This window comes from Drosophila arizonae, chromosome 3 (assembly GCF_054131065.1).
Source record: "Drosophila arizonae isolate 15081-1271.41 chromosome 3, UAZ_ARI_1.0, whole genome shotgun sequence".
NCBI classification, from domain to species: Eukaryota; Metazoa; Arthropoda; class Insecta; order Diptera; family Drosophilidae; genus Drosophila; species Drosophila arizonae.
The window spans coordinates 14,840,849-14,868,631 of NC_142923.1; the positions used below are offsets into that span (position 1 = coordinate 14,840,849).

Here is a 27,783-nt window from a genome sequence, read left to right on the forward strand (position 1 = left end):
TGTATTAATACAATCAAAGCTATGAAGCTGTTTGCATTGCTATCGACACCTGATCATTTCTATATGTATATACATATGTATATTTCCTAATCCACTTGACTCATGACTTTGCACAAAATAATTCTTTATTGACTATATTTACATATATTTGATGGTGTCACAGACAGCTTCTACCTAAATGTCTATAAAACTGAATACAAGTGTATATTTGTCGGCTTTGCTTGCAATTTCGCAGACTTAAAATCTGTGCTTTGTCTGTGTTTACAGATGTTAAGAGCTCTCTAATGCCTAGCCTAGGCACACTCAGCTGTTGCTGGGTAGCGTGTGTGTGTCTGTCTGCGGCTGTGTGTGTGCTAAGTAACGTCGCGTGGATATCGTGAGTGGGCAATTTGAGTTTGAGAGTTGTGCGAACTAGTGTTGACAAAATACAAATATTTCCCAATTGCTGCACTCGCGCCAGTTCGTTGCGGTTCATTCCTGGTGATTCTCGTCCGTTTCGGCGGTGTAATAATGAATGCGATTCGGGAACAGCCAAGATTTGGCAAGCTGAAAGTGAAGTGTAATTAAGGCTAATCAAAGCATCAAGTGCTGCCCGGTTCGACCCCATTTAGACACATTTGCGGCTTATGTGAAACTTTTTATTTCATTTCATTTTCATGTATTTGTTTTTTTTTTTTTTTTTTTGTTGGTTTTTGGTTTGTTTTTGTTTTTTGTATTTTTTTTTTGTGTTTATTTTTTTTATGTTTAAATACTTATGAAAATTGTTGTTGTTAGCTTCTGCTTTGTGTTGTTGTTCATATGAGTGATGTGAGTTTTTGTTTTATAATATTTTTTTTTTTTTTACTTTTTTTGATAAATGAAGTTTTTGCCATTTTTTTGTAGATTTTTTTTCTTGTTGTTGTTCTGAATGCGACGGCAGCTAACTGTTACTATATATGTTAATATCTATAATATAAATGTAGGTCTATGCTTGTATATTTATGTGTGTGTGTGTGTGTGAATGCAAGTGTGTGTGAGAGAGAGAGAAAATGTTGTGTAGTGATTCTTGTTTGTGTTGTTGGCATTTCTATCCTTTTCTCATATCGTTTTCGTGTTTGCTTATCATTTTCATCAAAGTTGATTTCAAGTTAGGAATGGAACAAAATACAAGCAAAAAATGAGAAAAAAAAAACTTTACAAATTACAATTAAAAAGTACAAAGAGAGCGTGATCCTTCGATAGAGACAGATCTTTAGTGAGATGGATAGAGAGAGAATGAGAGAGAGAGGGAGAGAGATTGACAGATTGAGCGAGATAGAGTTACAGAGATACAGTGCTCGAAAGGAAATCATTGGTGGGGCTTGCCCACTTATTTACAAAAGTATTTGTCCTCGAAGCGCTGACAATAGTCACAGATCAGCTGGCAGCACAGGCCATTGCTGAATCGGCAGCGACAGTTCTCCACCTGTTTAAAGACGCGTGTGGTATAGCCACGCCCACAGCACAAATTCGCACAGTTATCGGGATGCAGACACTGGCGATCCTTGGTCACCGAGCAGTAGGTGGGCGAGGAGTCCAAATAATACAGCGTTGTGTATTGCGATTGCTCCTGCTGCGCGACATGAAATAACATATAGTGAAAAATATATATAGTAATTGATGAAAGATAAAGAATATATTAGAGAGCTATGTGCTCTCCATGTAGCTTACTTTCTTGCGTCGCTGTTTGGGCTTTTTCATGCGACTCGATGGGGCCTGGCGCATGGTGCGCTGGTTGGGTGCCTTCCGTATGGCCTGGTTGTACTTCTGGCGCAGCAGCGTGGCCGTGGCATTGAAGTCAGCCATCTTCTTCCAGCAGGTCTTCATCGAACAGGAGCCGGAGACACCGTGGCACTTGCACTTGTCCATCATCAGCGTGGAGACGGCCTCAATGCCAACCTGATTAGTTGAAGTTTAATTATTTATTATTTATTTATATTTTGATCTATGTCAAACTTACCTCAGAGTCATGTCGCAATATCTCAGTGACCTCGTCCCCATCGCCGCCGCGCAAGTCGAGGAACTTGCGCGTGACGCGCTTGCCGTGCTTCAGATTGTCGTTGCATCCGCCCCACTGAAAGTCCTGGTCCATGCGGTTCTGTTTGCTCGGCCCGCAGCTGCACTTGGTCATCCGGCCCTCGGCGCAGGCGCGTGCCACCGAGTGGGTCATGGCTGCCGCTGTGAGCGCATGCACAAAGGCCGTTTCCTTGTAGAGTTTCTTGAATATGTTGCGTTTGCCGCGCGTCTCGATCGAACAGTTCCAGCGATCGTAACGGAACTGATCCTCACAGTGGGTGGTGGCCAAGCGTCGTGCCTCGCTTAATGTGGCCGGCAGGCCCGTCTCCTTCCGGCACTGATGATTCTGGCGCCGTGTGGCAGGCATATAGCGACAGGGGCCTCCCACCTGGCCCTGCGATGTGAAAACGGCCATGACTGTGTGCTCCGAGATGAAATGTTCGCTGTAAAATATAAAAACAAATATTAGATAAATTATTTTTAAATATAATTCGATTTTTAGAGTTTATAAGAAATATTTATTTTAATTGTTTAATTCAAATGATATCAAAACGTTCCAGCAGTTTTCTGGTTTGTGTCATCGCTAAAATGCCTAGCAGCTGGAAATTAACGAAATTTCGTTAAGTTCGTTAAGCTGTTATGTCTTTGCTAAGCGTGTACACCAACCAGTGGCTGCAAAATCAAGTGCTGGAGCAACAAGCTTTTTGTCAAGCTCAAACGGTTTTATTTCGAATTTCTGGAACTAGTAATTGAAATTCTGGAAATCAACATTTAAAAATGTATACAAAATGTGCAATTTACACAGAAAACAAATATTACATGTGTAATTGAATTTAATTGTATTTGTATTACTAGAAATTTCTCGACAGATAAGACACACCCATAATTGCTGTAAGAATTGATAGAGGAAAACCTCTTTTCCTTATCAGCTGCGACCCGTTATGAAGTTTCCAAGAATCGCAGAGCATTTCGGCAGAGTTTATAAAAACTATTATTTATACCACTATTTATTCGGAGCTTGTTTTTTTAAGTGTATCTGCTCTGTTTTCATAATTCCGCCTCGCTTCCTGTCCAGCTTTGGGCAACGTGCAACGTTTCTCACTCGCGCACTCTCTCTCTCTCTCTCTCTCTTTCTCTGTCTCACGCTCTCTGTGATTTGCAGGAAATCTTAAATTCTCATAAAACTTAAGTGCACCGTAAATTGGCGTATGAGTAACGATCTCAGCATTTCTTGTCTATTTCCGTCTACGTCGCCGCCTCGGGGCAAACACATCGGCAACGCGCGCCGCTTATTGCCTCGGTTTACCTCTAGCCTCGACCCATAACAATTATGCTATGCTCCGCCCACCGCTCACCGCCCACCGCCCACTGCCCACTGCCTGCCGCCCAGCTGTCCGTTTTGATTTAATCTTTGCCTCTTCATAATTGTTTTGTTTTGCTTTCTTGTTCTTCTTTTTCGTCTTCTGTTGCACGTAATTTAGTTGTTGCGTGTGGGAAAAATCGCGCGCGTTTCTAATGCGAAATTAATTTGGCTAGATTTTTGGCAATTAATTAATTAATCAAGTGCTTCCAACTGTTTACAAGTCGCTCGACTTTGCTCCACGCGGTATTTTGTTTGGCGCTTGCGCCTCAGCGAATTTTTATCTATTTATCTCCCGCTGCTTTATTTCGATATTTGACGTAGTTTTCGATTTGATTAAATTATCATTTGCAAATGGATTGCCTTAGCTGCGAGATGTGTACCTGGGTTAGTTATGTGGCTCTAGCTGAGTGGAAACAATTTCATTCATACAAACAATGCGAAGGCTGCACATTCCTAAACAAATTCATCAGCATGTCAATGATTCTGTGTATACGATTCAGAAGTGATATCATATTGAATCTTTGCATTGCCGGATATTTAGTAAGGGAGGATATTGTATATGTATGTATGAATGTAAAATAAGACAGCCGCGAATAGATGCTATAAAATATCAGGGGTAATCTGACTGATGAAAAATTGACATAAATTAAAAATTAAATATTAAAAATTAGTTGACTCTATACACAATATAATTAAATCAAATTAAATTTATAATAAGAGCAAATATGTAAAATATACCTAAGCTACAAGATAAAAAAAAAAATAATAATAATAAGAGATAAATAAATAATTAAAATAAAAAATAATAATGAAACAATTTTACTAATAATAAACACATATAAGACATTCTTTTAGCATTTCAAAAAAGAGCCAAGATACAACATGAATATAAATAAAATATAATATGCAAATGAACTCGATCAAATATAAAACTTCTTGACTTTTTAATTTGTTTATAAATTTTATAAAATTGGTTTAGTGAGACAATGGCTTTAATGATAAAAATATGTATATTTTTTTATTTTAATATTCGTTTATAAATTTTTTAAATTAACAATTTACCAAATTTTGACAAAAATTGTATAATTTAAAAAAATCTCAAAACTGCATCAACTAAATAAAATCTCTCAGCTCATGGCCTCACTTAGTTTTATGAATATCTATACAGAAATATTTACGACTTTGATTCAAGCAAATGCTGATCGATCTTATTGTCAATATCTCAATCAATGTGCTTTTGTATATTTATCCATTGTATCAACAACGATTTGACGCAACAACAAAAGACAGTCTTCAATTACAGCTTAAAGCTCATGTAAGTTGTTGTGTAAGCTTAACCATTGTTGTTCTCATTGTTGCTGTTGTTGTTGTTGCAAGTGCAGTGCAAAGCGCATTAGTCAAAGCCCACATATGAGAAGCTGCCCCCACACACCCCACATGGCCCCATGGCCGTCCCCCTGCCACTCTGATATTCTCATGTTACCCACTTCAAGTTGGTTAATGTGTGTCGCCTTATGGCATGGAACATGTGGAATTACCAGCTCAGTTCGACTGTGTCTGAGTGCGAGTGCGAGTGTGAGTGTGAGTGTGAATGTGAGTGCGAGTGTGCGGGTGTGGGGGCGTGTCACTTAATCCTTTTGACAAAACGTTTACATGCGAAATGAAATACAATTAGCTATGCAGGTGGGCGTGGTTGTAAGCGAGAGAGAGAGTGAGAGAGAAAGAGAGGGAGACAGGAGTAACGACTTACTCTGTGCACTTTAATTTCACAAATTTAGCTGCCAGCAATTTGTATCTTTGAGATACAAAGTAGTTGAAAGCTATTAAAACGGCCACAGAGCAAAACAAACTGTAAAGAGCTATTGTTGTTGTTGTTGTTGTTGGTGCTGCTTGGCTGGCCAAACAACAAATTGATAGGCAGACAGACGCATGCACGGACGTACGGATGTGTGCCAGCAAACACAAGAGAGAGAGAGAGAGAGAGAGAGAGAGAGAGAGAGAGAGAGAGAGTGCCACAGGCAGACAGAGAGCGAGAGAGCGAACGAGCGAGCGAGTGAGAGCGAGAAAGGGGCGACTATAAAACAAAAGTGTTGATGGATATTTTCCTCGTGCGCTGACTGACTGACGACAACGGCATTGAAGTTGTACCTAGCTGTTGTTGATGATATACCATGCACTCAACACGATTATTATAGAGGGTATGCTCAAGGCCTGAAGGAGTTGGGCTCATAAAACATTCTCATTTTGTTTGGTTTTAGATTGCATATTTTAATAATTAAATTATAAGTGTTTGGCATTCCAAAAATATTTGTATTTATTTTAGTTTAATATTATCTTGACATTCCCATTGAATTTGAATTATGTGTAATATATTTTTATTTCTTTTATAGAATATACATTTTAATATTTTAGTTATGATTGATTGCAATTTGAAGAATATATTTATTCTTATTTTTATTAATTTTTATGTGTTTTTTTTTTGTTTTATTTTAAAAATGTAGTGAAATTTAATTTTTTTTAAGTGATTGAAGTAGATATTTTTTTAACTTTTTTCTTTCAGCAGATTTAATTCATAATTGGGACTAGAAATTAAGTCATTTCAATTTTGCCTTTGTGCATACTAAATATCTATCTAGCTGAAAAAAAAATTAAAAAAAAAAAAAAACAGGGTATTATGCCGTTCACCCTCAGAGCATTAATATACTTATTTTAGTCTTAGTTGTTGTTGTTGCTGCTGCTGCTTTGAGTGCTACGCATTTGTACAGATTCATCAAATTTTCAGAAACGTAAAATATTTAACACACACATGCACACACTCACACACAGGCACGCACATACGAGAAAGAAATCCCTTTGTGCTGTGGCAAAAGCATTTTATGGACTTACAGTTTAAGTCGCCGCAACAGCAGCAGCAGCAGCCAAAGAGCATATCAAATGTGCAGCAGCAACTGCTGCAGCAGCAGCAACAGCAGCAGCAGCAGCAACTGCTGCAGCATCAGAAAGCGATTTGAAAGTAGTTCGAAATTGAAATCGACACAGGAACATAAAATCTTTTTAAAGTAGCATATGCATATGAGCTGAGTTGGCTGTGGACCGAGGCGTTGGCTCTCTTTCGTTATTTCTATATTTTTTGTTTTTTGTTTTTTTTTTATGGACTTTTACCATTTGCATTTTATTGCCAAAACATAAATGCAGCTGATACCAGCCTCCCCCTCCCGTGCCAGAGTCATGCCCACTTTATTTATAAAACGCTGCACGAGCTACCGATTGTTGTGGGATTTGGATTCGATGCCTCATTGCGCCTTTGGCGTTCTGTTTGTTTTCTTTGGCCATTGGCCTGTCACATAATTTCAACTGAGAGCTTCAATTAAAACGCATTGGCCAATTGCAAATGCAAAATTGAAAATTGCGAATTGCAAATTGCAAATTGAAACTTAATCGCATTGTTTTGTAAATGGGCAAACGGCAAATGAGGCAACTGCCTGCGAGGCGCATCCACTTTAAGTGGCAATGGGACAGACCGTCAGACCGCCAGACCGCCTGAGACAGCCAGCAAGACATTCAACTTGGTCGAGTTGACAGTGTCTGTCCGTACGAAGTATGCCCCACAGATTCGCTTGGTTTGCTTTAATTGATGGCAGTCTATTGCAGCCATTGGGCCCTCAATGCGGAATCCATTAATTGGGAATGGGGGCTAATGAGCCATCCGATGCTTGAGCAATTTCAACTTCTATGGCCATTAATGACTAAGGACAGTCGATTGGCTTTTTATAGACTGGAAATAATCGTATGACAAAATGTTCCAAAAAATAAAACTATATGATTCTTAATTGTTTGTGAAGCCTCATTCCTTGATATATAGTTTTCTAATTTTTATGTGAGTCCATGAAAAATGTTTGTACATAAAATAAATAAACCTCAAATTAGAACTTTTCCGAAAATATGTTTAGTTTATTTTAAGAAAACTAGAACATATTAATTTTAGAAACATTTTGTTTATCTAAAATATTTTTGCAGCTAATTTTGTTGTCAATAATGTGATTTTATAATTTACTTTCATTGTTTTCATTTTAAAACGAATTTTGGTTTGCTGCTCCAAATTTGGAGCGTAATTAAAAAACCAGTTGGTTGTGTTTTTAGCATTCGCTCTTCCGGAATTGTGATTCGCTGCACTTAAGTAGATTTAATTTGAGTCATTCGGCCTGCTCCCGTTTCGCTAATTGCCCCTTCGAATGCTGTGGCTCATTGTGAAAGCATTTGCCAATATATCAACGGCTTGGCCATCTGTTCTGTCAGTCCCCCAGCAGTCCCCAAGCAGCTTAAGAGCAGCTTTCCGCCTTCCGCTCCCAGCGTACCCCTAGCTGTTGCCCTGACTGCCTTGGCTACCTTTGTCTTTGTCTGAGAATCGTCGCAGGGTGTTTGTCAGTTTTGTACGCTCCCCTCGTCCTCGCCCCTCAGCGAGTGCACAGCTTGCAGTTATTTTATGGGCCAGTTTTGCGACACAGCAAAACACTTCAAAATGCGCTGTAAATATGCGCTTAAGCTGTGAAATTACAAGCCAGCAGCAACAGCAGCAGCAGCAGCAACAGTCGCTGACAGGCCAAAAATTGCAAGCGCGAAACCGCAAGACAAACGTCCGCCTTTGTTACGCCCCCCCTCCAACCAGCCAGTAGCAGCAACCCCACGTTTATGAGGGCGGTTGTTGCTGCTAAATGCTGATGTATGAGCTGATGCTGTTTTTATTTATCGTTGCTGTTGTTGTTGTCCGATTTCGACAGCGTTAAAACATAAAATATGCTGCCGCTCATAGTCCTTGTTGTTGCTACACTCTGCTGCCCCTCTGCAACACCCACAAGCCACAGCCCATGAATAATGTTGCAGCGGCCTGGGGGGCAGCAGCAGCAGCAGCAGGAGCAGGAGCAGCGGCAGCAGGAGTAGCAGCAGCAGCAACCGCCGGTGGTTGTTTGACTGCTGCTGCAGCGGCGCTTCATCATAAAAAGCGCATCCTTGCCAGCGTCCAGAGAGTAGCTGCGTTCAAGATTATGGTCATCAATTTTGGCATCAAGCGACGACGACAAACAGTTGTAACCGTAAACATTGTCAGCTGCTGCTGCTGCCCCCGCAGTCACAACAGCAGCAGCAGCAACAACAAATGTGCCCCTCGAGAGTTGGCGAGGGGTCGGTGGGGGTCAGGAGGGTGGGTTGAGTCTCCGTTAAGGCATTTTTATGGGCTGGCTCATAAAATTTGTGCATGGGATTTGGTTGAACAGTAAGTAGACAATAAAATGACGTCGCTGCTGTTGCTGCTTCTTCGTGCTTTAAATTTTGTTTTTTTTTTTTTTTTCAAAATTTTTAATAAAAGCTGCGGCAAATGATTAAAATCCAGCAACATCGACTGCGCAGTAGCAACAGCAGCAGAAACAACAGCAGCAGCAGCAGCATTAGCAACGGCAATCAATTTATGCCCACCCAGGCAGACGGCCTGACAACGAGGGTCGCTTCAGCACTTGCACACTTTTCTAAATGCTCGATATATGTATATTCTTTCATTTGCCCTTTGTTTTTGCTCTTGCGTAGATATATTTTCATTTTTAAGCATTTTTACGGCTTACTCAGCTGCGGCTGTGGCTGCTGCTGCTGCTGCTGCTGTTGTTACTGTTGCTGTTGCTGCGGTTGCAACCTGAACGTTTATTTACTAGAAACTCTACTTGTGGCAAACAAATCCAAAATGCAAGCAACGTTAAAGTTGATCATTTAGCTGGCACAGCCAAAAATGCCATGATTGCTGCTGCTCCTGCTGCTGTTGCTGCTGCTGCTGCTGTGGATGCTGGGCATGTTGCTGCTGCGTGTGCGCCGTAAAAATGCAATAAAAATCTTTACGACATATTTCAGCCTGCAGCCCCTCATACGGTATTTGTACACTTCACACCTTGCCAGCGCATCTTGGGCGCTTCCTTCCTGCCCTCAAGTTGCTGATGATGTTGCTGCTGCTGCTAACAGCGTCGCATCTGGCGAGCAAATTTAATGCGACCACTGCTGTTGCTGTTGCTGCTGCTGTTGCTGCTGCCGCTGCCTGCCTGCCTGCCATTGTATTTAACGCCATTATCGTAGCTCATTTGCCACGCCTCCGCATTGGAGGTGCAGCTGCTGCTGTTGTAGTTACGGTTGCTGCTGTTGCTGGCCACCCGCTGCTTGTGTCATCAGCAACGTTTTGTTTGTGCTGCATAACTTGGCTTTTTATTGGGTTTTCATGCATTTGACAGCTTCATTTAGATTATGCGCTGCCTGTGAGATGTATAAAAATTGAATGGCAATTGCCAACAGCAGCAACGGCAACAGCACCAACTATTGCTGTCATCGACACTTGGCAACTTTTTAATCCCAACCTTATTGTTTGTTTTCTTTTGGTATATTAAGTTACAGATTGCCTGGTTTGTTTTCAATATATTTTTGAGCATGTTGCTGGCGTGCAGCAGCAACATGTGGTCAAGCTTTTGCAATTGCAACCTTTTTGTATACATAAATTGATATTATGTGAAAATGTTGCTGCTGGTCAACTACTTTACAATAATATCCAGCAGCAACATTACTGCTAACAGCAGCAACATGCCCTTTACCAGCAGCAGCATTGGCCCTAGTTAAATTCTAGTGGGAAGTACTTGCTTTATATTGCTCGCAGCTCTTTGCTTTTGTTGACAGTTTGCATGCAATTGCAACTGTTTGATTGTCTGCAACAATTATGCTTGATTCGACACTTAAGATATCATAGTTAGGGTTTCATTATGACACTGCCACGCCCAGTCCAGAGAATGGACGGCCTTAAACTTGTTGAAAATGCCAGCAATTAGTTTCCTTATGTATTGCTGCTCACTCCTCACTTTACAATGGGCTTGCCCTTTGGTTGCTGCAATGCTTCCGCTTTCTACTTGCGCCGCGGCAGCTTGAGCAGCATTCATTAGACACCATTGCCTGCTGTTGTTGGTGTTGCATTGAATACATTGCCAAACTATTTTTCAGCTAATATTAGCCATTGTTGTTGCTGTTGGTGTTGGTGTTGCTGGTGCGCGTTCGTATTTGTTTCTGCTTCAGCAGCATTCCGGCAATTTGTCTGCATTTCTTCTTTTCCAGCTAGCGCATTTCGTTTGCTATTCTATTCGTTCTTATAATTCTATGGCTCGCCACTGCATTTTACAACTGTTGCCCTGTTGTTGCCCTGTCACGCCCCATGCCCGCTGCTAATGCTGCGCGCTGTTGCTGCCCGGCAGCAGCAGTAGCAGCAGCAGCAGCAGAAGCCGTCGCCGCAGTCTCTGCCATTTCAACGTAAAATTTATCAGGTAATTTCTGAATGAGGAAGTTTCTGTCAGATCTCTAATAAGCAGGGGGTGTTGCGCTTCTTCCCCTACTCTCCTCTCCCTCTTTCTCCGTCCTCTACATTCTGTTGTGATTTAATATTGCCGAAGCATTTCAGTTATTTATGAGAATTTCCACGGCTATGGCCACTTGACATTTTCAGCCTCGCGTATTTATAGAAATGTCATAACATTTTCTTGGGCGCTCTTCTGCTTTTACAAGCATAAGCAATTAAATTTAACTGCTGGAATTTGGAATTTTCTTCATTTTCCAACACACAGGCAAACACCCAAGCACCCACCCACCCAGCAGCAGCTCATCAAAATTGACAGCGCATACATTTAAATTAATTTTCTTAACGCATTTCTCTTTCTAGCAGGAGTCGTGGCGATTAATGAATAATTTCCGTGGACTGAGGCGGCGGGCGCTTGGTCACTTGGCTCAAGCTAGATCCTCTCTGCTGGGCTGAGGCGCTGAGAGACGCATTAAAATTAAATATCAGCAGCAGCATCTGTAGCAGCAGCGGCATCAACATTAACTTTAACGCAAAACGCAATCAACATTAAAAGTTTTGCTGCTGGGTTTATGTGTGCGCTCTATGGAGGCGGTAGGCGGTAGGCGGGAGGCATGTAAGTATTTTAAGCGCACTTTTATTTGCTTTCATAAAAAGTACGACTACGTTGTATGGGCCAGCGATAAGAAGGCCAAAATGCGTTTCGCATAAAATGCGTTTTTATGACCATGACGAAAATGCGAAACGCACCCAAAAATAAAGGCGAACCCAGCAGCTAAGCGGCATATCGCAAGGGCCAGGCCGTGACATGGCCACAGGACGTGTAGAGGCCAGCGGGGGCAATAGGTAAGAGGGAGAGGGAGAGGGAGAAGTCATCACTCCATTGCCAATACATCAGCAGCTCATTTGATGGGTGGGCCAAGGAAAAGCAATGATGTATTAATGGACGGTCACGTACCACACATAAGATTTCTAAAAGTAACCCTCGCAAATGCTTTCGAATAGGCCATAAAGGCGGGCAGTGGGCGGTGGGCGGTGGGCAAGGGGCGGCGGGCGGCGGGCGGCCGGCGGTGGCCTTGTCAGCTGGCATCGAGTACTCGAAGATAGCAGTATGAATACACTCGCATATGAGCATGAATGCCACAGCGAGTACCCACGGGTACTTGTGTGTCAGCTGAGGCAGCTGTTGCAAGCTGAGCAGCTAACGGACGAGCGAAAATATTTCTCGACAGCTCTTCAGGCGCTCATTGAGTGCTAATTAGGCAAATGCCTGTGCCGCCCCCTCACAAATCGGGGCCAACTTGGCGCCACATGCACACGCTACGTGTGAGAGTGTCAGCGAGAGTGAGAGGGACAGATAGATAGAGAGAGAGAGAGAGTGTGTGTGAGAGGGAGTTTGAGTGCTTTATTTTCTAAACAAATCAAATGCTGCCAAGCGCGCATTCAATCAGCCAAGTTGATGTTGCTGCTGTTGCTGCTGTTGCTGTTGTTGCTGCTGCTGCCGAGGTGATAAAACAAGTTCATATGCCCATGTGGCTGCTGCATAGATTACACAAAACACACTCGGCCCTAGCTATTTGTTAAGTTTACAAATCAAATTATTAGCTAATTAGTTAAAGACTCAACTTCCAGCATTTTCCCTGTTGAAACCCAAACTAGATTATATCATTAATTTTAAGAACTTTGTAAACATTGAAGCAGAGCTTCAATGGCAAATGGATCAACTTTTTTGTTCGAGTTTTCTTTTTTATGTTTTCCCTCTGCTTTTATCGCATATTAATTATGGTTTTGGCGCTTCATAAACAACTTTACTGCGTAGCGTCTTTCCAAGAGAATATTCTCGTGCTTTATATATCCATACATAGAGTTGTGTAATGTTTTTATCAGTGAGTTGTGAGCTTGTAAAAATTTTGTATGCATTTCTGTACACCATATATTTTAAAATATATATTGGCATATAATTATTGTTTTTTTTTTAATTTTTTTTTTTTTTTTAAATTTTAATTTTAACAACTACAAAAATATTTTTAGGTAGAAATAAAGTATAATAATAAAATTTAATAAAACCAAAATAAAAAATTTAAGTAAATGCATAAACAATATATATAAATATAATTCATAAATAAATGTATAAAATAAAGCTTGAAAATAACATAATAAATAACATAGTTGAGTTGTAATAAGTTGATAATACTTAATATATGTATACTTAATAAGAGTTGCAATAGATTTGTAAAGAGATCTGCTTGCTCGGTTCGTTCTCTCCCTTCTTTACAGGCGTTCGTGCCCTCTCACGGCACTTCGGCTTGATCGTGCGAAGCCGACGATCGTCGAAGCGTCGAGAGAAACTAGCGATTGTTTGATTAGTGCAGATGCTCTTAAGTCGACAACTCTGAAAAATTATTTGATTTAACTGTATATACCTAGAGACTGCTATAGTAGTGGAAAGCATAACTGCCAAAATCATTTGCTTGCATTGAAATAAAACATTATTTGATAAGCTATTTTGTATTTAATATATAAATACGTGTATATATAATATTATACGTATATCTGTATAAAAAAAATTCGTCAACTTCTTTTATTAGATTTTGAAACTTTTTTTTAAATTGACATTTATTGCCTTTCAATTAGCTATATTTTCATCTCATGTGACTTTCGACTGTTAATCTACTCAATTCCCATAGTTTATTTGACTTGGCGCGTTTCTGTTTGGCTAATCCGCAGTAGAATGTCACGCCAATTAGTGAGATCTGCTGGAGGCTTCCGCAATCCGCTTGGCCAAATATCATAAGTTCATAACTCAGCATTGAGTGCTCGACACAGCTGGGAGATGGCTGAGTGACTGTGTGTGTGTGTGTGTGTGTTGGCAGTCGAAACCGTTGGCAACTTCCGTTTGTTGTATGCCGCATTTCGACACTCCAACCAATTTAAGCCAAACAAATGGCCAAACAACCGAAAAATGCAATCCAATTTGGTTGCAGCATTGCCTAGGGGCAAGCACATATAGATATTTGTGGAGACGAATGGCGAGCTGCCACACTCTGTAGTGTGGTCGACTCTGGTAGGTGGCTCGGCATATTTGCTGCGCCTGTCAACGCCAAGATGCGCTTAAGCATTATTAATTGTTTATGAAATGAACTGCGCCGGCCACTAAACAAATGATAATGAGCAGCGAAATATGCAAACGCTGCCTAAGCAACGCAGCGGCCAGAACTAGCGAGAGATCTGTGGACTGTGGATGGATGCCACGGCGTGGCAGCAGCAGCATGTGGCTGCCGCCACACATCCATGCGACCGGGCTGCCCCGTCGAACAGTCGGCAGGCAATTTTGCATAATTTCCGAAACACATGTTGCCTTCAATCATGCGCGAAGCAGCCGCAGCTACAGCCACAGGCCCAGGTCAGAGATGCATGTTGCATGGGGGGCGGCAGAGATGCAGGCAGAGACAGAGGCAGAGGCAGAGACAGTGAAGGCGGGGCAGGAGCCACAGTCAGAATCAGTCAGAGCCAGTGCCACATAGACAAATTGACTAACTGACTAACTGACTGAGGCCTGCAAACTCGAACCGTGATGGGGCACAGTCAGAGGCACAGCCATAGTCACAGGCACATGGCATAGGGACTGGGACTGGGCCTGGCACTGGCACTGGCACTCGAATGCGCGCCTTGTCGACTGGCAGCAGAAAATCAAGTGAAAATGTAGCGGAAAACATTTTAATACTAATTACAAAGAATTTGTGCCGCCGACGTTTGCCACTTTTTCTTTTATTTTCCAACGCTCTGTATGGCTGCATACACTTGCTCTGCGGCAACATCAGCTGGCCTGAATGACTTGCAAATTTTTAACGAGCTAAGAATTAACACTTTCATCTAATTGAGAGAGCTATGAACTGGAACAGAAAAAAAAAATGATAATAATAATAATAATAAAAATAAAATAATATTTAATATAGTTCAATTAATGCGCATACATTTTTAACGGCTATAAAACTTTAGATATGGTAAATATAATTATTTATTCGACTATATTCAATGCTACAATTTACTGTAAATAACGTAATTCATTTGAATCCTTTATACTTAAATATTATATAATGTATAGCTATTAAATTAAAATGAATGGTTATTAAGTAAAAATAAAAACGAGAAAAAAATCCGTGAAAAAATAAACCAACTTGTAGCTATAAATATATATTTAATATAAATGTTTGACGCACTTGTCTAATAAGCTATCTCTCTTCTCTTTTAAGAGTATTTGAATACATTGTGATTAAGCTAGTCGAGTATTTAGCTCGTATTTATTTTCTCTGCTGCGCTCTGGTTCACTCTCACTTTCTGTTCACGCTGATGTTGTGAACTGGCCCCTCTCGATTTTTATTTCGATTTCCGAAAATAAATGTGGGGCGGTGCAGGACGAGGAGCAGCATTTGCGCCTCTGACTGCAGTTTAATTGGAAAAGAGTTTGTCCAGGCCAGCAGCCACAGTGAGAGAAAGAGGGAGAGAGAGAGAGAGAGAGAGGCAGAGAAAAAGAGGGAGAGAGAGCCAGTTGCAGTTGCTTGGCTTGGGAGTTCGCTGGCGGCTTTTTTCGCTTTAATCAAATCGCTTTATGACAGCTCAGATATGCCGACAAATGACACACAAGACACATAAACGTCATTAAGTAAACACAAGACTCGGCACGATCCCCAGCTGGGAGTTGGAAATAGGAATGGGCACGGGTATGGGCATGGGAATGGGGACGGTACTGGTAGCCGCATTGGGTGACGGCTGTCGGTGATGTGGTCGGTGCCATGCGGGTGGCAGGTGAGTTGCTTGCCTGACATTAAACGCGTGTTAATTTCAGTTAATTTGGGGCGTGGTACGCTTTGACTGCGTGCCGGGCACAACAGCAGCAGCAGGGGCAGCAGGGACAGCAGGGGCAACAGGGGGCAGCAGCAGTGGCAGAGACAACTGCAAAAGCAACTCGTCCATGCTCGTGTCCATCCATCAACACGCGCGCCTACTCTGACAGCGGACGCTTCACTGCATTTGTCAATCAGCAGCAGCTAGAGGAGGTTAGCAAGGGGCACGAGGGGGGGATCATGCTATCGCTGTGGCATTTTCATGCTTGTGCTGCAGCAGCCCCAAGGTCCATTTCCATCGCTCTGTTCACTCTGGTCTGGCACTCGTTCCGTTTCTGTTTCTGGCTCTGCTCGTTGATCATGTGGCGCCAATCATAGCAAAGTTTTGCTCTTGAAATTCGCCCGAGAAAGCCGCGCAGCTAATCACACATAGAGAGTGTGACAGGCAGGCACGGCAGCCGAAGCAGATCGCCTTTTCAAGTGCATATCCGTGTTGTGGCTGATCTACACAAAATGGCACTTGTCTGGCCTGAGCACTGGAGTGAAGTGGGTGTGTGGGACCCTAAAACTCACTCAGGCAAACATATGAAGTGCATGGAAATGGAACTATTTATATAGGAGATGTTCAGCCTAATTATGCAGAGTTCCTCTACTTGGAGAACTGAATGAAAAATTTAGGTAATATGTAATATATATATAATAATATATTATTATACTACGAAATTAGAAATTAGAAATAGAAGAGTTCTTTTAGATCTGTCCGATATATTATGTGCGAAAATTTTTAATATTTTCTCTTTTTTTAATATTTTTTTAATATTTCCGCGTTTTATGCAACTGCATTGTTTGAGTCTATATTTTATAGCTTAGGCCAACGCATAATATCGATTAATTTTTTAAAAACAAAATGCTCGCATCATTTATAATTATAAAACTCAAGTGGCTTGAGCGATGATCGGCAACATGTGAGTGTCTCTATATGTAGAACATATTCATATTTAGCGATTCATTTGATGATGAATGAATAAAGATAAAAATATATTGTATATTGTTTAATTATAATAGAAAAAATAGTTTTAATAAAAATAAAATAGTACAACCAGTAAAATTAATATAAAAATTTGTTAAAGAAATATAAATCGTGAATTATATCAATACTATTAATATTTATGTATTCATATTAAAAATACAAATAAATAAAATTAGAAATTCTTTTTAATTGATTCATTCGTTATTCTCTTCTCTATTCTCATATCATTTGCACTTATAAATCTCAAGTGGAGGATCGCTGCATCCAGTTGCCTCTAGATCTCCGCCCACAGCAACAGCAACTATGCGGATTTTGCAAGACTTCCATCTAGTGGACTTACTAGATGCACTGTTTGATGACTCCCGACGACTCCCTATCGATTGCATGTTGACTAAGCTGAATCACTTCAATGTTCAAGCGACTCGCAGTCGACAATCGAACTGACTGAAACTATCTCACAGCATCCGTTTGTAACCAATTGCCGCTATCCATTTCATCTTTCTCCGCCTCGTCAGCAAATTGAATTAAAATACCAAACATACTTGATTTCTTTACTCTTGCTTGATTTTATTTTATTTTTTTGGTGGTGTCGGCAGCTGTTTTTCTCAGCTTAACTCTGTGGCTCCCCCCTTTTCATTGTCGCTCATTTCCATAATTGTTGTTTTGTTGTCTGATTGTGAGCGGTTTGGCTTTGTGTCGCCGCCGCAGCCGCTGCTGCCGCCAGTTGTTGTCATCATTTCCATTGTCGCCGGCTGTCTTTTCAGGGTCAAATTGCCAATTTATATTGATCGGCCGGCGAGACTTTGGCCACGCCCCAATGCAGCACGCACAGCCCGACACAGAGAGAAATCCAAACACCTACACTCAAAGTTGGAGAAATGCAAGTAAGCCTAGTCGAGCGACTAACGACTAACGACTAACGGCTAACGCTTTAAGCAACAATTAGGCTTAAAGATCTGTCGAATGCGGCGAGGCGCGTCTGGACTCTTGTCGCCAATTTGCGCAAATTATGTGCGAGACTCTTAAAGTACCGCTAAGTGAGTGTCGGGCCGTGACAACAGAACAACAACAGCCGAACAACAAAACAACAGAACAACAACCACAAGAGCAACAACACACACACACGCACACACACACACAAACAGCGTGGCAGCCAAAAGTCCAATTATGTCAACAGCAACCGCAACAGGCGCAACATCAAAGCTCGACGCCAGGTGCCGGAGCCTGCGCCGAGTGCTGCCGCCGACAAAGCAACAGTTGCCACGGCAAAAGAGAGTTGGCTGGCCAAGAGCCGAGGTTTCAGCTGCTTCTTTTTTTACTCTTTTTCTTGTTCTTTGTAGGTTAAACCGTTTAACAGGATGTGACTGCAATTTAACTGTTAACTGCGTGTGGCAAATGCTTTGCGGCTCACTAAACTCCTTCCGTGCCCCAACCTCACAGCAGAGCCACCCGCCCGTCCGGCCGCCCTCCCGTCCTCCCGTCCGCCCGCTGCACGCTAGCCTCGCCCGCTTTGATCTCTTTGATGTGTGCGTGGAGAGCGCCTCAAGGTCCGCTAGAACTTCAAGGTCCCACTGCTATGTGCCACATGTGCGTGTGTCTGCGACTCTCTGTATGTGTTTGTGTGTGTGTGTGTTTGAGTGTGTGGCACTGTTTGCCTTTGATGCAACTTCCTCAATGCGCTGCCAAACAGACACAGACACAACTCTGGCCACAGCTAAGACATTGCACAAGATCAAAGGCAGCTAGAAAGCCATCAGCCTCAGCCAGCATCAGCCAGCATCAGCAATGAAAGCAGCAGCGGCAACAGTTATTGCTTGAGCATCGGCACGCACATCAGCTAAATTCATTAACTCCTACACAGGCTGCTTGCCTGATTGGAGTTTGTTTTAATTTTGACACCTTTAGAGGTGTTTGCATGCCCTCTCCTGAGAGTCGTATGACTTTGTCTTGAATTGACTTTTCTGGCTGATGCAAGTTGACTATTTCAGATATCTTGACATCATTTGAATTGTTTTTAGAAATTGCTAAGCATTTAACTAATCAAATCAAATCTTGATAATTCCTTTAATCGAGTGAAAGCCTAATCACAAGGCAGGTTCTATTTCTTCAGTTCGAATTACCACCTAAATTAGATATACTTTAGTTTTTGTTTCTTTTCAATATCTAGACAAATGTAAATACATACATGATAATTTAATCTATAATAAATAAATATGTATGTGTATATGTATGTATAAAATATGTAAATATATATTTATATAAAATAAATATTGAAAATTGTAGTTTTATATATTTAATAATTATATATTTTTATATATTTTTAATAATTATATTCTTATATATACATATATATCACATTATCAATACATTAATTGTATATTTTACAAGGTATAATGGCCTAATTAAATTATACGTCAATATCTATCCATTTATAAAGTCAAATTATTATTCAAAATGTATGGAATAAATTTAAAAAAAATTTTCAAAATTAATTTATCTAATTAAACAAAAGTATATATTACATTTTAAAAAGGCTTTAAATATTTATTAAAAAATTTTCAACAAATAGACTACAGTAAAATGTAACTGGTGTTTAGTAGAGTATCAAAACCTCCACTATACCCAATCAGAGATAACAAATGAAACTCCCATTTCACTTTTTTGATGCATGCAGTGCCTGAATCTCAGACTCAGCCACAACTCAATTCGTTTGATTTGCTTAAGTCATTTTTGGGTTTTTAGGCACATTAATTACATGAAAATGCATTTAACGTCACGGGAACAATCAAAGATTTTCCATTTCCATTGTTATCGACTGCAGGCTGCCTGCAACCCTCGCAGAGTTTGTATGACTCAGTCTCAGCCTCAGTCTTAGCCTCAGCCTCAGCCTCGGAGTCGAGTTCGGTTTGAGTTTTCAGTTTTATTAGATAGATTCATTATATGGCCAATTTATGGGGCGATTTCTTTCGGGCATCCAGCTGCTATTTTCTATTCACTGATTTTACTTTTATTTATTTTTTTATGGCGCAGCTTTGGCCAAGTCACAACAAAGGATGCTGCTGATGCTGGGAGTTTAAACCGAGCTGGAAAAACTGAAAACCCCCGAGTTTATCATTAAGACAAAAACCACGAGCGAACGGAAACGTCTACGTCTACGAGCAACAGCAGCTGCAGGGCAATGTTTGGTGGGGAGAGAGAGGGGCCAGAGGGAGAGGACAGTTGGAAATAAAGGCAACGGCATCATAAAACGCAGCCATCAAAACGACAGAATTAAAAGTTCAAATGGCAAATGGCAGGCAAATTGTTGGCGGGAAAACGGCTAGAAAAGCAAATCATCTCTGCGAAGAGAGACAACACCGAAATTTGAATGAACTTCTGGCATATAGTAAAAGGTGTATACAAATTTAGCAATTCAAATGATAATGACGGTAAAAATATGAATATTTACTAATTTTAATTTCATAAGAATATAGAAGTTTCGGAATGGGAGCGAAATGGTTAAAGAAGTTTACGAAAATATTTGAATAAAAATACAATATTTAAGTTAAATAAGAGAAAAATAGATTAAGTCAAATGATTATCCTCGAAATAAATACTTGAATATAAAAAATATATTTATTAGAATATAATTTTTGTTTTTTTTCATTTGGGAAATATTTTCAATAAAATCAAAGCAAAGAAAAATGTATTCAAGAAATATTTGTATTTACAAAATAATTCATATTTTAAATTTCAGCTTTGAAATAACTCGTAAAAGAATATATATTAAATTATTTTATATTTTATTTTAGAAAATTCAGCTACATTAAAAAATCGATTTTTGATTAATTAAATTTGAATTTTATGTATAAGTTTTTATTATATTTAACCAACTTTTATCACTTAGCGGTGCAACAGTTCCCTTTCATATCTTTGGCTTATGCGTCACCAATCACTTGACTAATTCGAAATGCCCTCAATCGACAGATTCAAAGACAAAAGCAAATTAAATAAAAGACCACAATATTAGAGGGAAAAGGAAAAAGTTTATGCCTGCAATTACATTCTGCAAGGCAAGGCCATAATATTCAGCAGAAGACCAAGAGGCCGGCAAGTCCGTGGTCTAGAAATGGAGTAGTTGCTCCTCCCCAGAGTCGTCATCATTGTCGTCGCTGGGATATTGAGACAAATAAATTCTTTTTATTTTCGGTGGTGCCACATGGCATTGACTGCAGCAGCAGCAGCAGCGGCAGCCAAAGAATTGCCGCACTTCTTTAGCGGGGATATTTTTAATTTGGTGGCAACCAAAAAAAGAAAAAGAAGAAGAATATGAAAACAGAAAACAAAACCAAAAGTTTTGCACATAATCGTTATCGTCAAATTGCGCTGGGCCCAGCCCTGGAAGAGAATATCATCTGGCATGTGCCAGGGAGAAAGCCAGACTCGTAATTTGCGGCCTGTGCTTGCAGCAGCAACAAAAGCCGTTCGCTGGCTTTTCTTTTGCGTGGAAATTAACATTTTTATGTTTCCGCCAGGATGCCAGACACTATAGAGATTGGAAGAAGCATAGCGCTATAAGTACCCCAGATATAACAAGAAAGAGTTCAACTTTTCTGAAACTCAAAGAACTCGCATAGTTAACATTAAGTTGTGCTTTTGTTCTCGCAAACCCGAGCCAAAGCCCAAGCCCAAGCCAAAGGCAAAGGCAACCAGGGCAACGGTAAAGTAAGTAAGTTTTAATTACTGTTTGACAAATATTTAACCAGGGGTATGAGGCTGATAAGGGGTATGAGAGTCGGCTAGGGGAGGGGGACAGAGGCCGGGGACAGGCTTACGCACAATTAAGCAGATTTTTGCCGCTTGTAAGGCAAATGAAATCACAGCAGGCAAAAGGATTGAGGAGTTGAGCAGTTGAGTTGAGTTCCTTTGGGGTTGGGCCCCGGAAACTGGGGTGGCGGTTGGCTTTGTTACACCCTGTAACAACATCATTTTGCGCCGTATAATGTCATAAATGTCTGTTAACAAAACAACAGACGTCACTGAGCGAGACGCCAGACTCGGAGCGAGACGGCGAGCGAGACTGTTAAACATTATTACATTATTTGCCTTTTGCTTTTGGGTGAAATTGAAACCAACCCTGCCCAACTCTGACCCCCGCCTCCGAGCCCCTTGCCAGTCAAATTTTCGCTTGATTTTTTTTCCAGCTATTTTGTGTTTTTGGTTTTATTTGACTTGGCTGCTGAGTTGCTATATAACTGGTAGCTACTGCCGCTACTGCCGCTGCTTCTTCTTCTAGCTCTTCTTGAATTACCAACAATGCGCAACCCTGCGAAGATTAATTGCGCCTGGCGACAGGGTAAAGGCAGCGACTAGCGACGCATCGCATCGAGTGCCCGCCCGGCTGGCAATTATTACATTTCCATTACATCCCCTAATCAGCTTTTCTGCATATTGATTCCTGTAAACAGGCTCTGGCTCTTGCCCGCAGTCAGCCGCTGACATCGGCCGGGAATGCGACTCGAGTAGTGAATTGTTTAAGCAGGTGTTGAAGTAGTCCACGCCCAACGGGGCGGGGCACTTAGCATCAACTGGCCTTATGAAGCGTGCAAATATGACGAAGTACTTGTAGAATTTGCAGAATTCAATCAATTGCACATGCTTATTAAAAGTTGATATAATATTTAATGAATGAATTCCTTGAATATATAATATAATTCAGTTGCTGCACATATCAAATACATGAAAGCTTAGCAAACGGCTGCCGTGGCAGTCCAAATAAATTGCATAAAAATTTCAAATGAATTTCACATTCTATTTTTACATCTCTTCAAACCAAGAACCAAAAAGGCCAACCAAACTTACGTACACAAATATAAATTATAGTTAATAAAAATATATTATTTTTTAGCATTTTTTTTTTTTTTTTGGAACGGGTTTTAAATATATAGTTTTTGATTTTTGCATTAAATATCTAAATATTATTATTATTTTTATTTATTTATTTTTTTAATTTAAAATGAGAGTTAATATAAAATTAAAGCTTACTTAAATTTTAAGCACTTGATGCTGAGATCTTCTGCTTGATTATTGTTATTATTATTATTATTATTATTATTATTATTATTATTATTATTAATATTATTATTTTTTTTTTTGTTTTTTTGTTTATTTTCTTTGTTTTAGGGAATATTAAAGTGTAATAACTTATTTATTATTAGAAATATGTATAAAATATTGATATAAAAACGAATTTGCATAGCTACATCTGCATATATATGTTTGTAAAATCAGCATATTTGTTGCATAGTTTAGACTTTTACATTTATTTGGCATAATGAATTATTCTTTATTCATGATTTATTCATTATGCGGATAACTCACAATGGAGTGCGCGAAACAAGCTTCACCTTGACTTATGGCTGTTCGGCTAATGCAAATGATTTCAGGCTAAGACTGAGTTTGTGTTATCTTTATAGAATTCTCTGGGTCTTAAAGGCGGCATTTAAAATCAATAAAATGGCTCGTTGCACTGCACCTGACTGAGCTGAGGCAGGCAAAACGTGCGCTGGCTAAGCAGAGTGGCTCATCAAATGGCAAATGGGCAAATAGGCAAATGGACGCCGGTAAATAAGCCGATTAATTGTAATCAAGCGGGTGCAACTGTGGACAGTGGACAGTGGACAGTGGACGGTGGACGGTGGACAGCCTGTCTAATGGCTTGTTGCTGGCTATCGATTAGTCTGGCCTGACGGCTGGGTCAACGTTTGAGCAACTAAAACACTTTCTACCCCATTGCGAGGAGCGTAAAGAAACAAAATTAGCCAGGCATCAGGCGAGTACGATATTGCGCCCATTTGGCTATTGTGTAATAAAAATTTCCCAGTTGGCCAACACGAAGGACGAGTCGCCGTTGGAGTTCGAGTTGGGCTTGCAGTTGTTAATGTTGTTGTTGTTGTCGTTGCTTTGGTTTAGTAATGACAAATAATAACCGTTGCCCAGAGCTGCCAACTGCCCCAACTTCCCCAACAGCCTGTCCAACTCATGCCACAGCCGCTTCAGCCCTTTGTGGCCATCGCTGTTGTTACTGTTGTTGTTGTTGCTTCTGTTGCTGTTGCTGCCATTGTCAGTGAGCAAATTAATGTGAAGTGTAAGTAAAATTTACGCTGGACTTCGCTGCTTGCTAATAATCATAAAAAACGGCTCGGCTCGCACATTTTGACAACTGGCTGCTGTCTGGATCGAGACGCAGCCACGCCCCCAGTGCCCAATCCTTGCAATTGAGTTAAAACTGTTGTATGTTTTTACTCCTTTTTTTCTCTTTTTTGTTTTTTTTTTTTTTTTTTTTTTTTTTTTTTAGATGACAGGCGCAAAAAGCCAAGCAAATATAAATAATTTTACTTTATTGTCTAAACGCCTCTTTCTCGACTACTGTCTCGGTAGATTTATGTTGCATTTGTCAGCAGAGCTTCGGGTGGTCCTCCGGCTACTGCAAATTCCCCATACTTATTTATTTAACTGCTTGCGAGCTCGAGATCTTTCTGATTGACTGCTGCAGCTGCTGAATGGATTGGCTTGGCTTGACTTGGCCTGGCTTGGCTTAAATGTAAACAAATAAATGCGACCATTTTTGAGCAATTAGTTTCATGACAGACATCAAAGCGTAAGCTCTTTAAAAAGAATCCAAATTATTTGGGTAGACACTTTATGAAGACATAGAAGACAGGGACTTTATATATATATATATATATATATATATATATATATATATATATATATATATATATATATTTTTTTTTTTTTTTTTTCAATTTTTACTATAAGAAAAATAATCAAAGACTAGGGGAATTCATAAAAAACATATAAAATTAAAGATTTTATATGCCTTGCAAGGACTGGCTTTCATATTAATGTGAAATTTAATTGCAGTAGAAAATAATATATTAAAAAAATTTTTGTAAGTGTGATTTAATGAAGTAAGTATAATTTAAATATAAGAATTTATAATGAAAGACATGAAAGGCTTGAAATATTTATAGTCGTTTATGTATGAAATGATATGTAGAAAATGTACATATTACTAACTTTCACTACAAATTCCTTAAGACTGTTCTAAGTATGTATGTATGCATATTCTTTAAGACTTATAACAATAAATTTGGCTTAAAGTTGCCAAGTTTCTATATTTATATAAAATTTATAATTAAATGGTTGAAACGAAAAGTTTATTTTTTTCAATATTCTCAGCAATTATAAACAATAATCAATATTTAATAGTAAATAAAATTTGTTTATCAGCGAAAGATGATGAAATGAGAAATATGTATATATGCATATATGTACATAAGTATATGAATATTAGTATATAGCTCCAGCTGTTCTCGAAAAGCTTATTTTATTGTATATAGCTATGTGTGGTTCAATGAAATATTTATATAATATTCAAATATATGTATGTCTTTTGGCTGATAAAATAATTGTCAATTAACATTGATGTAAGAAGTAAATATTTTTCATATCAACAACATTTTTTATAGGCATTTCATGGGTTGTCAACAAGATTCAATGGTTCTGTATAAAGTCCCGAACTTCAATGCAACCTAATCTAAGTCTAGTTTAGTTTTTTTTTTTTTTTATGACGGGCGAAGGTCACTAACGATTTGCAGTTCATTTCAGGGTTAAGCGAGGCTCAAGACTCAATTTTAGTGCCCGGGAAGAGATGTAGAACAACTCGCTCTAATTGCGGGTAGAAAGTAAACGTTGATTTGTAAATGGCTCAATCTGTGGATTGTGGGGCCAGGGAGGAGATCGGCAGGCGATGTCAATGGCAATTGGCCTCGGGCCAGAGAATGCCATAAAAAAAGAGGAGAATAATAATAACGCTTGGGATGCCCCCGGCTGCTTGGGCTACATTAATAGGACACAAGCAAAGAATTTTGACGAGCAGAGCCTCAAGTTGAGCATCTTCATCAATTGATGATAAGATTTCACTTGTGCTTGCCTCGTCCAATTAAGCGTGTGCTGCAATAACTGTTAAATTACTCACTATTGATTCTGCATATCCATGCCGCCGCTGCCGCCACCGCCGTTGGCAACAGCGCCTCCTGCTGCCGCTCCTGCTCCGCCAGCACCCGCGCCTCCTGCGGCGCCAGAGTTCAGCATGTTGCCCCCGTAGCCGCCCAGGCTGCCCTGCATGCCCGGCATGCCTTTGGCGCCCACAATGATGCCCAAATTAGCCAGACCCGCTAGCTGATGTCCAAGCGCGTGTCCTTGTCCGGCGCCATGTCCCATACCGTGTCCCATGCCGTGACCCATGCCGTGACCCATGCCATGTCCCATGCCATGCCCCATGCCCATGCCCATCCCGATGCCATTGGCTGCTGCCGGCGCGCTCGCCGTGCTGCTGCCCAGGCCGGCCAGTCCGCCCAGCTGATTGATGGCCGCACCACCGGCGGGCAGCGGCATGGCAGCACCACCGGCGCCGCCCAATTGGACAGCACTCGGGCCGAGCAGCGTGTTGAGCAGCGTGCTGTTTGGGCTGGGCTTGCCTAAGAGTTGTTGTTGCTGCTGTTGCTGCTGCTGGTTGCTGTTGATGTTGCTGCTGTGCAGCTGTTGTTGCTGCTGCTGCTGATGTTGCAGTTGTTGTTGATGTTGATGTTGCTGCTGCATGTTGACATTGCTCTCAATGCTTGGCAGCAACAGTTGCTGCTCCTGGCAGCGTCCCAGCCGGCTGAGTAAGTGCAGCAACAGCAGAAGGCTCAGAAATGTTGTATGCATGTTGATGTTGTTGCTATTCTTGTTGTTGTTGGTTTATGTCAATAATATATTATCAGTTGATATATTATCACTTGGCGTTGTTGTTGCTGTTGCTGTTGTTGCTGTTGTTATATCTCGTTTTGGTTGCGGTCTAGAGTCTACTTTTTGGCGTGTTTTTGAATGCGTGTTGTCGTAAGTTAAGTACTTTGTAGTTAATAAATTACTAAATGCTAGTTGCTACTTAATAAAATACGTTCTTTATATTGAATTATTTATTTTAAATGCAAAAAATGTTTCGTTTGTGTGATGTATCAAAAAATTGATTTCAAATTTCTAGTTGTTGGATTATATTTGATTTTGTCAAGGGGTCCCTAAATTGAGATTATGTAACTTTGATAGCTGTGATATATATGTTTATATATATTTATATATAGATGGGTATATATGTATGGATGTGATCTGGTTTCCGATTGATTTGTTTTTCCTGAACTCTTTTTCGTTTTTGGACTTCTTAATACTTTTCGTTTGATTTGCGCGCTTTGTTTTTCTTGGCTGGCTACATTTTGTTTTTTACAAACATTTTTTTTTTTTTGTTTCAGTTCACCATTTGCATGATTCAACTCAGATAAAATTTTTTCTAGGTTTTCGATTTTCGATTTTCACGTGAGCACTTCAAACGGTTTTCGTGTTTTCGTTTTTCTTCGTTTTTCACATTATCAATTGTTGATTTATTTGGTTTAGAGCAGCAGCAGCCGCCGCCTCCTGGCCGATCCAGTTGGCTTCCTGGAAACGTTTAGAGCTGCGCTGCCGAGGGCGCAACATCAAAAGACCAACAATTCCAGACAGATCCACCGATCGGGCGCAACGAAACCCGTTTGAACAGACGACGCGCCGCGTCCGCCTCAATGCCTCACGCCGATCCATCCATCTAAACAGGCTTAAAGGTCTCTCTCGTTTATTTTGTTTTCAGCTTTGGTTTTGTTTTTGTATATTTCTTAAGCCAGATAAAAAGGCGCCGACTGCGTCTCCAATGTAATGCGCGATTGGGGGCCGGCCGGCCGGCCACGTTTCCCAAAAAATCAAACACGCGCGCGCTCTTGTTCCGGACTCGATCGCACGGAAGTTCAGTGTCCCGTGGTCAGATTGCAGCGGATATGCTTGCCTCGCTTGCCTCTGGCCGAGCGGTATTGGACTCACTTTCACGTTTTACGTTTCACGCTTACGCACGGATTCGCTTGGGTTTCCTGCTTGAATTGACTTGGACTGTGTGCGGCACACACGTGCGTTTCACAGCTCGTTCGGCACTCGACTGACGACTGGCTCGACTGGCGACGACTGCGACTAGCTGACGGCTGGCGGCTGGCGGCTAGCGGCTGCTTCGTGTGCTCTCGTCTCGTGTATCTTTTGGATTCACCAG

General features: G+C 40.6%; 1 protein-coding gene and 1 long non-coding RNA gene across 3 annotated transcripts; one reads left to right on the forward strand and one right to left on the reverse strand.

Annotated features, from left to right (window-relative positions):
* Positions 1 to 188: 188 nt before the first annotated feature.
* Positions 189 to 20,230, forward strand: LOC149269717 (uncharacterized). Its single transcript, XR_016268944.1, has 3 exons — positions 189 to 559; positions 11,124 to 11,376; positions 19,665 to 20,230. It is a non-coding gene; the product is annotated as an uncharacterized LOC149269717 (long non-coding RNA).
* On the reverse strand, positions 697 to 27,783 carry Wnt4 (Wnt oncogene analog 4). Of its 2 annotated transcripts, none has more exons than XM_089463612.1 (4): positions 25,657 to 27,783; positions 1,979 to 2,477; positions 1,690 to 1,917; positions 697 to 1,588 (listed from the first exon to the last, which is right to left on the reverse strand). In XM_089463612.1, the coding sequence occupies exons 1-4, from the start codon at positions 26,385 to 26,387 to the stop codon at positions 1,349 to 1,351; spliced, it is 1,698 nt and encodes a 565-aa protein (XP_089319738.1). In that variant the 5' UTR covers positions 26,388 to 27,783; the 3' UTR covers positions 697 to 1,348. The 2 variants fall into 2 exon arrangements, with proteins under 2 accessions (XP_089319738.1, XP_089319737.1); XM_089463611.1 differs by having other exon boundaries at positions 697 to 1,591; positions 25,657 to 27,782.